The sequence below is a fragment of the Ranitomeya imitator genome, chromosome 1, assembly GCF_032444005.1.
Source record: "Ranitomeya imitator isolate aRanImi1 chromosome 1, aRanImi1.pri, whole genome shotgun sequence".
Classification (NCBI taxonomy): Eukaryota; Metazoa; Chordata; class Amphibia; order Anura; family Dendrobatidae; genus Ranitomeya; species Ranitomeya imitator.
This window is the reverse complement of record NC_091282.1, coordinates 1,102,011,522-1,102,023,750: the sequence shown is the minus strand read 5'-3', so window position 1 is coordinate 1,102,023,750 and position 12,229 is coordinate 1,102,011,522. Positions and strand designations below refer to the sequence as shown.

Sequence of the window (12,229 nt, the reverse complement as noted above, 5' to 3'; positions counted from 1 at the left end):
TTGGGAATAGGGTTGGGATTAGGGTTAGGGGTGTGTCAGGGTTAGAGGTGTGGTTAGGGTTACTGTTGGGATTAGGGTTAGGGATGTGTTTGGATTAGGGTTTCAGTTATAATTGGGGGGTTTCCACTGTTTAGGCACATCAGGGGCTCTCCAAACGCGACATGGCGTCCGATCTCAATTCCAGCCAATTCTGCGTTGAAAAAGTAAAACAGTGCTTCTTCCCTTCCGAGCTCTCCCGTGTGCCCAAACAGGGGTTTACCCCAACATATGGGGTATCAGCGTACTCAGGACAAATAGGACAACAACTTTTGGGGTCCAATTTCTCCTGCTACCCTTGGGAAAATACAAAACTCGGGGCTAAAACATATTTTTTGTGGGAAAAAAAAAGATTTTTTATTTTCACGGCTCTGCGTTATAAACTGTAGTGAAACACTTGGGGGTTCAAAGTTCTCACAACACATCTAGATTAGTTCCCTGGGGGGTCTAGTTTCCAATATGGGGTCACTTGTGGGGGGTTTCTACTGTTTAGGTACATTAGGGGTTCTGCAAACGCAATGTGACGTCTGCAGACCATTCCATCTAAGTCTGCATTCCAAATGGCGCTCCTTCCCTTCCGAGCTCTGCCATGCGCTCAAACGTTGGTTTCCCCCAACATACGGGGTATCAGCGTACTCAGGACAAATTGGACAACAACTTTTGGGGTCGAATTTCTCCTCTTACCCTCGGGAAAATACAAAACTGGGGGCTAAAAAATAATTTTGGGGGGAAAGATTTTTTTTTTTAATTTTCACGGCTCTGCGTTACAAACTGTAGTGAAACACTTGGGGGTTCAAAGCTATCACAACACATCTAGATGAGTTCCTTAGGGGGTCTAGTTTCCAAAATGGTGTCACTTGTGGGAGGTTTCTACTGTTTAGGTACATTAGGGGCTCTGCAAATGCAATGTGACACCTGCAGACCATTCCATCTAAGTCCTCATTCCAAATGGAGCTCCTTCCCTTCCGAGCCCTCCCATGCGCCCAAACAGTGGTTCCCCCCCACATATGGGGTATCAGCGCACTCAGGACAAATTGGACAACAAATTGTGGGGTCGAATTTCTCCTGTTACCCTCGGGAAAATACAAAACTGGGGGCTAAAAAATAATTTTTGTGGGAAAAAATTTTTGTTTTATTTTTACGGCTCTCCATTATAAACTTCTGTGAAGCCCTTGGTGGGTCAAAGTGCTCAACACACATCTAGATAAGTTCCTAAGGGGGTCTACTTTCCAAAATGGTGTCACTTGTGGGGGGTTTCTACTGTTTAGGTACATTAGGGGCTCTGCAAACGCAATGTGACACCTGCAGACCATTCCATCTAAGTCTGCATTCAAATGGCACTCCTTCCCTTCTGAGCCCTCCCATGTGCCCAAACAGTGGTTCCCCCCACATATGGTGTATCATCGCACTCAGGACAAATTGGGCAACAAATTTTGGGGTCCAATTTCTCCTGTTACCCTCAGGAAAATACAAAACTGGGGGCTAAAAAAATAATTTTTGTGGGAAAAAAATTTTGTTTTATTTTTACGGCTCTGCATTATAAACTTCTGTGAAGCACTTGGTGGGTCAAAGTGCTCACCACACCTCTAGATAAGTTCCTTAGGGGGTCTACTTTCCAAAATGGTGTCATTTGTGGGGGGTTTCAATGTTTAGGCACCTCAGTGGCTCTTCAAACGCAACATGGCGTCCCATCTCAATTCCTGTCAATTTTGCTTTGAAAAGTCAAACGGCGCTCCTTCCCTTCCGAGCTCTCCCATCCACCCAAACAGTGGTTTACCCCCACATATGGGGTATCAGCGTACTCAGGACAAATTGTACAACAACTTTTGGGGTCCAATTTCTTCTCTTACCCTTGGGAAAATAAAAAATTGGGGGCAAAAAGATAATTTTTGTGAAAAAATATGATTTTTTATTTTTACGGTTCTACATTATAAACTTCTGTGAAGCACTTGGTGGGTCAAAGTGCTCACCACACCTCTAGATAAGTTCCTTAGGGGGTCTACTTTCCAAAATGGTGTCACTTGTGGGGGGTTTCAATGTTTAGCCACATCAGGGGCTCTTCAAACGAAACATGGCGTCCCATCTCAATTCCAGTCAATTTTGCATTGAAAAGTCAAATGGCACTCCTTCGCTTCCGAGCTCTGCCATGCGCCCAAACAGTGGTTTACCCCCACATGTGGGGTATTGGCATACTCAGGACAAATTGTACAACAATGTTTGGGGTCCATTTTCTCCTGTTACCCTTGGTAAAATAAAACAAATTGGAGCTGAATTAAATTTTTTGTGAAAAAAAGTTAAATGTTCATTTTTATTTAAACATTCAAAAAATTCCTGTGAAGCACCAGAAGGGTTAATAAACGTCTTGAATATGGTTTTGAGCACCTTGAGGGGTGTAGTTTTTAGAATGGTGTCACACTTGGGTATTTTCTATCATATAGACCCCTCAAAATGACTTCAAATGAGATGTGGTCCCTAAATAAAATGGTGTTGTAGAAATGAGAAATTGCTGGTCAACTTTTAACCCTTATAACTCCCTAACAAAAAAAAATTTTGTTTCCAAAATTGTGCTGATGTAAAGTAGACATGTGGGAAATGTTACTTATTAAGTATTTTGTGTGACATATCTCTGTGATTTAATTGCATAAAAATTCAAAGTTGGAAAATTGCGAAATTTTCATAATTTTCGCCAAATTTCCGTTTTTTTCACAAATAAACGCAGGTACTATCAAATAATTTTTACCATTGTCATGAAGTACAATATGTCACGAGAAAACAATGTCAGAATCACCAGGATCCATTGAAGCGTTCCAGAGTTATAACCTCATAAAGGGACAGTGGTCAGAATTGTAAAAATTGGCCCGGTCATTAACGTGCAAACCACCCTTGGGGGGTAAAGGGGTTAAACGGCGCTCCTTCCTTTCTGAGCTCTGCCATGCGCCCAAACAGTGGTTTACCCCCATATATAGGGTATCAGCGTACTCAGGACAAATTGTACAACAACTTTTGGGGTCAAATTTCTCCTGTTACCCTTGGTAAAATAAAACAAATTGGAGCAAGAAATTTTACCACTATCATGAAGTACAATATGTCACGAGAAAACAATGTCAGAATCATCAGGATCCGTTAAAGCTTTACAGAGTTATAACCTCATAAAGGGATAGTGGTCAGAATTGTAAAAATTGGCCTGGTCATTAGCGGACAAACCACCCTTGGGGGTTAAGGGGTTAATCTTCCATTAACACTATATAGAGAAAGTAAGGCAGCTGCCACAAAGTGAGAGATGAGCACAATCTTATTGTTGTCGATAAACTTATAGTTCCCCAAACTAAACTAATCTTATTTATTAATGCCTGGAAAATACTCATCATAATATAGGATACATTATAGACCAAATTACCTGGTCCTCCCTTGATTGGTAGGCAGTCACAATCTTCTTCCCACTTTTTGCATTGTATTTGTTTTTCTTGTGATCATAAACCATGCATGCATTTATAAAGCTATATGATAAAATGGTCAATATCTTTATTTTTTTTAAAATTTTAGGAAAAGAAGGAGACAGTTGCATTTCCTCCAATTAGCAAAACACTCCCTGCAGTCATATCACACACTGCAAGAGTAAGTAATATTATACTATGTACATTCAATACCAGGCAAAAATTTGGACACACCTGTTCATACCACGGTTTTCCTTGTTCTTTGGAAGTGGACATTGTAAATTCAGGCTAAAGGCAGCAAAACAACAAAATAACACCTATAGAATCGGGGAGTAAACAAAGTCATGTGCAACTGGAGCGCCCCCAAGGGCAGCGGGGTACTCGGAACCGGGTTCTGCGGTTCACAGGGGGATGTCACGGTGGCTGACCTGGTCCGTGGCCCTGGGACGTCCGTGTAAAAGGGAAAGGTCTTTAAAGGGGAAATGTTCGTGACGCCACCTGTGGTATTCGGTCAGGGTGACCGACGCTGCTTTAAGGGGTCCGCTGGGGTGATGTTATGGCAGCTATATGGTATACCTTCCCACAGGTGAAGTATGTCCCCAGAGCTTGCCGGTGTGTAGATGGTGGGTGGTGTGAGGCGCAGTGAAGAATGAGGACACAAGGTTGCAGTCTTTTTACCTTTTACTGAAGGCTTCAGCATCCACAGTCCAGGGTACCAGACAACAGGGCAGGCAGAGTCAGGTCGGTTTGGAGGCAAATCTAGAGTCCCCTTGTCCCGGTAGAAATCAGTAGCCTTCCTCTAGCGCCGTGGTGTTGTAGTACCTTACTGCTAAGCGTCTCATAAGGTCCTCACAACTGTTGAAGATGTTACAGATGTTATGTCTCTTTCTGTCCCCCAGATGGATAGTACAAACCCGTATAACTGGTGGCTTGAGGCGTTTTACAGAGACTCTATCATGCCCCAGCCTCTAAGCGGTCCCACCTTGCCTCCTGGGTGTAGGGCGGGCAGGTAACATGAAATTAGCTGTCCTGCCGGTCTCTGGAGCAAGGTATAAAGGACTGTTGCTCCCTCGGTGTTCCGGCTACCGGGATCCTGCGCCTCAGAAGGAGGCAGCCTGTGTAGGGCAGAACTCCTCTGATAACCACTCCTTTGCTATGACTTCTTCACCCTCTCTACAATACAGTCCTCCTTCAGTGTCTCTTTCTAGAAGCTGCCACACTTAGGGCAGGCACAGCTCCATGTCCTTCTGTCTCGGCCTCTGACAGGATCCCACCCTTGTAAGGGACCAACTAACTGAGCAAAGCTCAGCAAGTAACTCCCTAACTTCCTCCCCAGGCAACCAGTTTTACCTAAGTGTGAGGAGTGCCCTAATAAATAGGAGCAGAGCTCCCCCTGGTGGCCTGGAGTGCGAAATGTGTTGCATGTTTGGGATACCTGGATTCAGTTGTCCTTCTTTGCCTCCGAACATAACATCACTCCCCCTAGAGGAGAACGATATTACTGCAACGACCAGGACCCTGGGGTGCTGCACAACAAATCAGGATATGTCTTATCTATTCCTTAGAGTACACCCTTTAATGACAGTTTAACACACTATTGGCATTATCTCATGAAGCTTCATCAGATAGTGACTTGAAGTGGCTTCCAATGGACAGGTATGCTTCATCAAGAGTTCATTTGTAGAATCATCAGCTGTAGTGCAATGGCAGGTGCCTGTGCATGGTGTCCCCTTCTCCTTCCATGCAGGGACACTGACTTACTCACCGCCCCAGCCCTCAGCGTGGCTCCCTAGAATTCTTCTTGCTGTTGTGTGTGCCGCAGTTCCCTGCAGCACGCCTAGTGTGTGCTCGCACTCCCTTGCTCTTAAAGGGGCAGCGGGCATATAGCAAATTTCCTCATCTTGTTGCTGAGAGGCATTTAGTACAATGTGTACACCTGTAAAATGGCTCCCAGCCAATAGCTGAGAGACATCTTGTATAAAAGACTCCCCTCTTTCTTAGGGAGTTTCCAAGCAACTAGTTAAGTCTAGTCTAGTCTAGTTGGTGTTCTACCACTACAGTTGTGAGGTCTCCTGGTCCCGATGTAGTCAGGGTCCTAAACCCGAATCCCATGTCCCAATGTGGCTAGTGTTCTGAATCCTAATCCCTGGTCCTGGTGAGGCCAGGGCCTGAATGTTGTCCCCTGGTCCTGGAGTGGCCAGTCCTGAATCCGAAGTCCCCTAGTCCCACTGTGGCCAGTTCTGTTCCTGAAGTTCCCTGGTCAAGGTGCAGCCAGTGCCTGAATGTTGTCTCCTGGTCCTGGAATGACCAGTCCTTTATCCAAAGTACTCTAGTCCCATGTGTAGCCAGTCCCTGATCCAGTATCCCAGATCGGTGTGTCTGAACATAGCCCTAATCAATATCAGTGAATCTGACCCCTGGGATCAGCAGCTTCAGTACCGGGATCTGCCAAGCAGTGGTACCTGGTGGCTACCTGCAGCCCAGTCTGTCTCCACCATCAGGAGCTCCAGTGAACACCAGGTAGCGCTTAGCTACTCCCCTTCCTGGGCAGGCTCGGTCCTGTGGCACAGTGGGTCCACAAATCCATGTGCCTCACAGTTAGGCATAACACTGGCCTTAAGAAAGTGTTTGTGACCATCAGGTGTGTTTTGAAGAGGCAGTGTTGGTACACAATCCATACAGTGCTGAGCTCTATTCCACAACTGTTATAAGCCAGAATATGGCAAAAAAAACCTCTCAGCTAAGTAAAGAAAAATTAAGTTTGTCTTTAATTTAAGACATGAAGGCTAGTCTATTTGTAAAATTGCATGATCCCTGGTATCCTCAAGCGCAATCATGACAACTGTCAATTGCTATGATGAAAATAGCCTTCATGAGGACTGCCTCAAGAATTACCTCTGCTGCAAAGGATACGTTCATCAGAGTTACCAGCCACAGGAAATGAAAACTGACAGCACCTCAGATAACAGTCCTCACAAATGATGAACAGACATCAAGTAGTAGACACATCTCAACATCAACTGTTCAGAGAAAACTGCAACAAGCAGGCCTATATGGTCAAACTGTTGCAAATAAACCACTACTGAGGACTGCAAACAAGAATAAGAGACTTGTTTGAGTAAAGACACAGAAAGACTAGACATTAGATCAGTGAAATACTATAGTGTGTTCTTATGAATCAGAATTTGAGATTGTTAGTATCAACTGCTATGTTTTGTGAGATGCAGAAAAGGTTAATGATGTTTTCTTGTGGTGCTCACCATAAAGCAAAGAGGAGGAGATGTACCATAATAGTGTGGGGGTGCTTTACTGGTGACATTATTGGTGATTCAATCCAAAATGAAGGTAAACTTACCCAGCATGGCTACATCAGCATTTTACAAAGACATGACATCCAATCTGTTTTTGCACTTAGTGGGATCATCATTTGTGATGCAACAGGGCAATGACCCAGAACACACCTACAGGCTATGTACGAGCTGTGACCAAGAAAGAGAGGTATGAAATTCTGCATCAGATGATATTGCCCCCACAATCACCCTATCTCAACCCAGTTGAAGTATGGTGAGGTAGTGCTCAGCACTCTGGGAACTCCTTTAAGACTGCTGGAAAACAGTTATATGTGATTCCTGAGAGGATGCTGTGGTGGTGTAAAGCTGTCATCAGAGTAAGGCTAAGGTCCCATTGGCATATATTCTTTCATTTGAGAGAATCAGGATGATTATGCTAATCACACTCTGATCAAACACTCTGTCCCCACTAACACTAGTGCCGAGTTCTCTGGGACTGAACCACCTCCAGCACGAAGCCATGGCTCCTAGAAACCTATCTATCTCTTTCCTTCCTGAAGGTGATCTCTAGCTAGGTACCATCCCCATCATTCTGTGGCCTGTTCCATTTGGCCCTTACACCTCCCAGAACCATAGTAACAGGATGCTAGTGGCTGGCTATTCTATTCACAGCTTCACGCCAGCTGCAAGTTCCTCAGCCCCTGGTCTTACCCGGAAGTGATTCTCGTTACACTTCAAATATTCCGCACTCTATGCTTCCCATTGGCTGCATTCCACAGCAGTGTTCCACAATTCGTCACAGACCAAAAAGTGAACGTGAAGCACTGTGGAATTGCTGTTCTGTCTCGTTATAGAATCTACAGTAAGACCTACTCCTATATGTTTATATCAGTATATGATATGTCTATCTCACAGCTGGGTTGCCTTATATTAAGTGTCAATTAGCCCTTATGATATCTTTACATAATACACTCTGGTGATCACGCCCTCTGCTACTCATATTCATATACTCACTTTCCTCCCCCCCTCTTTTTGCGATCACGCATGCAGTGCATTTAAGCCATGAGCTTCCCTTCATTTATGTATATTGGTATTTGAATATTGTGATTACACTTGTACTGAGATATACAAGTACATTTGAACTTTTTTCTTTCTTTCATGTATAGACTTATGTACAGTGGAATGTAAAATTTTGGGCACCCCTCGTCAAAATTACTGTTATCGTGAATAGTTAAGCAAGTTGAAGATAAAATGATCTCTAAAAGGAATATTGCTAAAGATGACACATTTCCTTTGTTGATCTTTTACATTTTAAAAATTGTAAAAAGAAAAATGGGCCTATGAGGATCACCTAAGCGGGTTAACAACGCAACTATTTTTTTATTCCTTACATCCATGGTCTTGCAGCAATTCTGGGTAGATGGTCACAATGCAATGTCCCCAGTCCATAAGATTCCGTTCTGGGGCCAAAAGTTCCACTGCCCCCATGCCAGGCGATGCCCACTTTCTCCCAACTTTTGGTTGGCCCACAGCTTTTGTATCTCCCATCAGTATAGACTATAGTCTCTGTACATGCTGCATACCATGACTGTAGCCCATGTCTTCCTCTCCAGCTGGCAACAAGATAGTTCATCACATCTAGATGATAAATTTCACGATCGTAGCAAGTGTATCAAGCTCCACCGGTAACAACAGTCTCACGTGAATTATGAAGCAATGGCTCAATTGAGGTCGCTGAGATACTATCAAGAGTAATGGAATGATTGCTTTTACCTCTACCTTTATCTTTTATATACATGAGATCCAGCCCAAACCTCTTTCTCTGCTTACGGTCATTGAATGGAAACATTGATTCCAGAGACTGAACAATTTCCAGGTGAAATTAGTGCATGTAAACTGACGAGCAAGTAAGTCTCAAATAAAATACAGATTGAGTGCCTTTGCTAAAACACTAAGGGTACCGTCTCACAATGGCACTTTAGTCGCTACGACGGCACGATCCGTGATGTTCCAGCGATATACTTACGATCTCGCTGTGTCTGACACGCTACTGCGATCAGGGACACCGCTGAGAATCGTACGTCGTAGCAGACCGTTTGAAACTTTCTTTCGTCGTCAAGTGTCCCGCTGTGGCGGCATGATCGCATCGTGTAACAAAGGTGTGCACGATATTGTATACGATGTAATGGGTGGAGGAGCTTGATACGCCAAATTCTCCACCTCCAACATTGCAAATACATCATGAAATTATCGCTCCAGTGCCATGCATTGCGAAGTGTGACCGCAGTCTACGACACTGGAGCGATAATAGAGCGACGCTGGAGCGTCACGGATCGTGCCGTCGTAGTGACCAAAGTGCCACTGTGAGACGGTACCTTAAGAAGATGGACTCTACATCAGACAGGCTAACCGGTACTATTGCATGGACTTGTTACTTTTTGTTTCACTTTGTGCTGGACAAAGGCTGTATTTGAGTTTCCTGTGATGTGGTTTACGAAAACTGAAATAAACCAGCTGGACTTTAAATAGAAAAGGTTCCTATGATACCTCAGATTGCCAATAGCAGTCGCTGATTGGCTGCAGGGCTCCTGTGGCATATTATCGTAATAATGTCAAATGAGCCATAAGAGATCTGGGGCCAACATTACTGGAACGGCGCCAGTCAGGGCGTTGGGTATAAGTTATTTTTGTTTAATAAGAGGGATGCATTCATTTAAAAAGGGGGTGTCCAGGTAGTATAAACCCCCTTAAGCCATAGCTGGACATAACTAATCACAAAGATGTGTCCTAGGTCCAGGGTACATAACTGGACAAAATTTATGCATGTTGTCAGGAAGACATTAGGCATTCCAACTGATATCATGAAGCACAAAACTATTCCCAGAGTGAAGTCTCTTTTTCTTCTCTCTTTCCACTGGACATGTCTCATACACTAATGGTCTTTGAACTTCAGTGATGGATGTCTTATTTGTTCACTTACAGAGAAGCAGCTGGGCTGGACAAGGTTCGAGATCTGTCCAGGACCTATTCTTCTCCATGCAGCTCTCTGACACTCAGAAATCACAAAATAAACATCCCAGTCTGAAAGATGTCCGTGTAAGTATGCACAAATTATTTATTACATGTACTAATTTAAATATCTATTTTACTTATACTAATATTCCATTCAGATGGCCTAATATACTTAACTTTTATGGTGGGAATAACTATTTATCACCGATCCAGAGAGTAGGGAATAACTTCCTTATTAGTGGAAAATGCATTGCTGGAAACCCCACGGTTTTTGGGAAAGAAGCTCTGAAATACCCCATCAGAACTTGCACAACTGCTACTTCATTGCCTATGGGACAAGCAGAGAGCAGAGAATCGGCAGTGCCATAGACAATGAATATAGCAGTGACACACATGACCACTATCACTCCATTGCAAAGGAAGTATTTTACAACATTGTTTTCATCATCAGTGATCCAACTGATAAGACAGGTGGTAATTTTTTTAATATTGGGAGTTTGGGACTACCTGTTTAACAGAAAATGTAGGCTTCCTCCCAAGCTCCAAAAAACATTCTGATAGTTTGGAATTTGGTTGTGTCTCCCAATGAAACAGGGAACAAAGTGATAACATTTCTGTACAGGGGAATATGCTGGTGGATATAAATGAATTACAGTAATAAAGAAAATGTAGGAATTAATATGATATACATTTAATGCAAATTTGCCTGCCAGTGTGTCACTTTCTTAACCAGAAAAATATGATTGATTGCTCGGAGTATGGGAAACAAAATCATAATCATGTGGATATGATACCTTTTAATGGCTAACAAAAATAAAATACAAGCACAATGATCAGGAAGGGGGATAGGGAGAGGTGAGAATGCACCCGAGTCCAGCGTAGTAGAAAAAATACATAGAACTTCACATTTATTAGAGATGTTTAAAAGCGATAATTCCATCCAGAATGTAAGACTAATCCACACAGAAATGACTGACCTACATGTTTCGACACATAGTTTTAATCAGGGGTCCGGTAGTACATCCCACATACTGTAACCTACATGTTGTGCATACTTTTAGATATAACAAATATAAAGTATTATAATTGAAATAGTCTCAGTTGTAAGCAGACATCTATCAGATGCCATTAGATGGCAGTTACATTTCCAGACATTTTGCACACTGCCTGTCCAAAGATATGTCAGAATCACCCACATATCCGGAATAAATCCACCACTAGGCATCCTTTTTTTCAAGTGGGTATAAAAGAACACGAAAAAGGGGCTGTAGAGGCGGGAAATTCGCCAAAAAGAAAAAGCAAGTACCGTAAATAGCTTAGACTCTAAATCTCAAACCATCTTCAATTTAAGTTAATATACTCTTGACTCTAATGAAATTTCCCTACTACAAAAGGGTCTCAAATATGCTCCAGCGAGTAAATTTAATAAATTTGAAGCCTTTGTAGGCATCAAACTCTTTATGAGGAAACTGGCCATTAGAAGTCATTTCATAAAAAACCCTAATGGCATTAATCAGGACTCTATGCCAAAAAACCCTTATGTACATACTAATTTAAAGGACAAATCCCTGTTTCACCCCAAAAATGACAGCCTTGTTCTGGCTCTCATAGACTTGCATTGAGCTCTTGTGACGTAACTTGTGACTTCCGGCCAGTCAGAAGTTACAGAGGCAGAAGATGACGCTGCGGGATCTGAGCAGTGTCAGTAAAAGGTGAAGCCTACGGAAGGTGAGTTTAAGAACAGAGGCAGGGGGCTTAGATTTAAAGTGCCATTCTAGCTCTGAAAAAACCCACTCGAGTGGAGTGGTGCTTTAAGGGGATATATTACCACTGATTATCAGCATGCAACAAATCTGCATTCATTTAATGGCTGCAGTCTGAATGTCGAAACCCATCATTACACTATCAGAACGAATTGGAAGATTATGTAGAGACATGCCATTTTTGACAGGGGTAAAGGTAGTACTTAAGTACTTAATTTCTTCATAAATATATAGGAGGAATACCAGAGGAAAGGGAAAACAAAAAGGTCCCTAATTAATTAAAGTGTTTAAGCCACAAACTTGGCGTAAAACATTTTAAAAAGTTACAAAATTTGGCTGGAGTAAGATTTGTGGCAAGGTGGACAGAGGCGGAAGCCACTAGTAAGATGCACCTGATTCATTAAGAGAACTCTTAGTGAATCAGGAACCTCTGGCATGAACAACACTGGCATTCATGAATTGGGACGAAGTTCTAGGAATAGATGATACAGAATTGTTGTATCAATGGGGAATTCTGGTACTTACTAAATCTGACATATCAGAGGTGACAGATCCTTTTTAGAAGAAATTTAGAAAGAAGGTTCAAATTTAATAAATGGAGAAAACCTTTCTGGTTCTTCTCAAATCCTGGTCATTGTTGAGTTAACCCTGTATTGATCTATAGACCATGGGAAACCTCCATTCATGATTTCCT

At 42.7% G+C, this 12,229-nt stretch overlaps 1 protein-coding gene across 1 annotated transcript in view; it reads left to right on the top strand.

The window, feature by feature from the left end:
• The window catches only part of LOC138656816 (NACHT domain- and WD repeat-containing protein 1-like), a 59,010-nt gene that overhangs the window by 6,632 nt on the left and 40,149 nt on the right, over positions 1–12,229 (top strand). The window contains exons 2-3 of the mRNA XM_069744089.1: positions 3,580–3,651; positions 9,743–9,856. Of these exons, the coding sequence (XP_069600190.1) occupies positions 3,580–3,651; positions 9,743–9,856 (186 nt within the window). The remainder of the gene's footprint in view (positions 1–3,579; positions 3,652–9,742; positions 9,857–12,229) is intronic.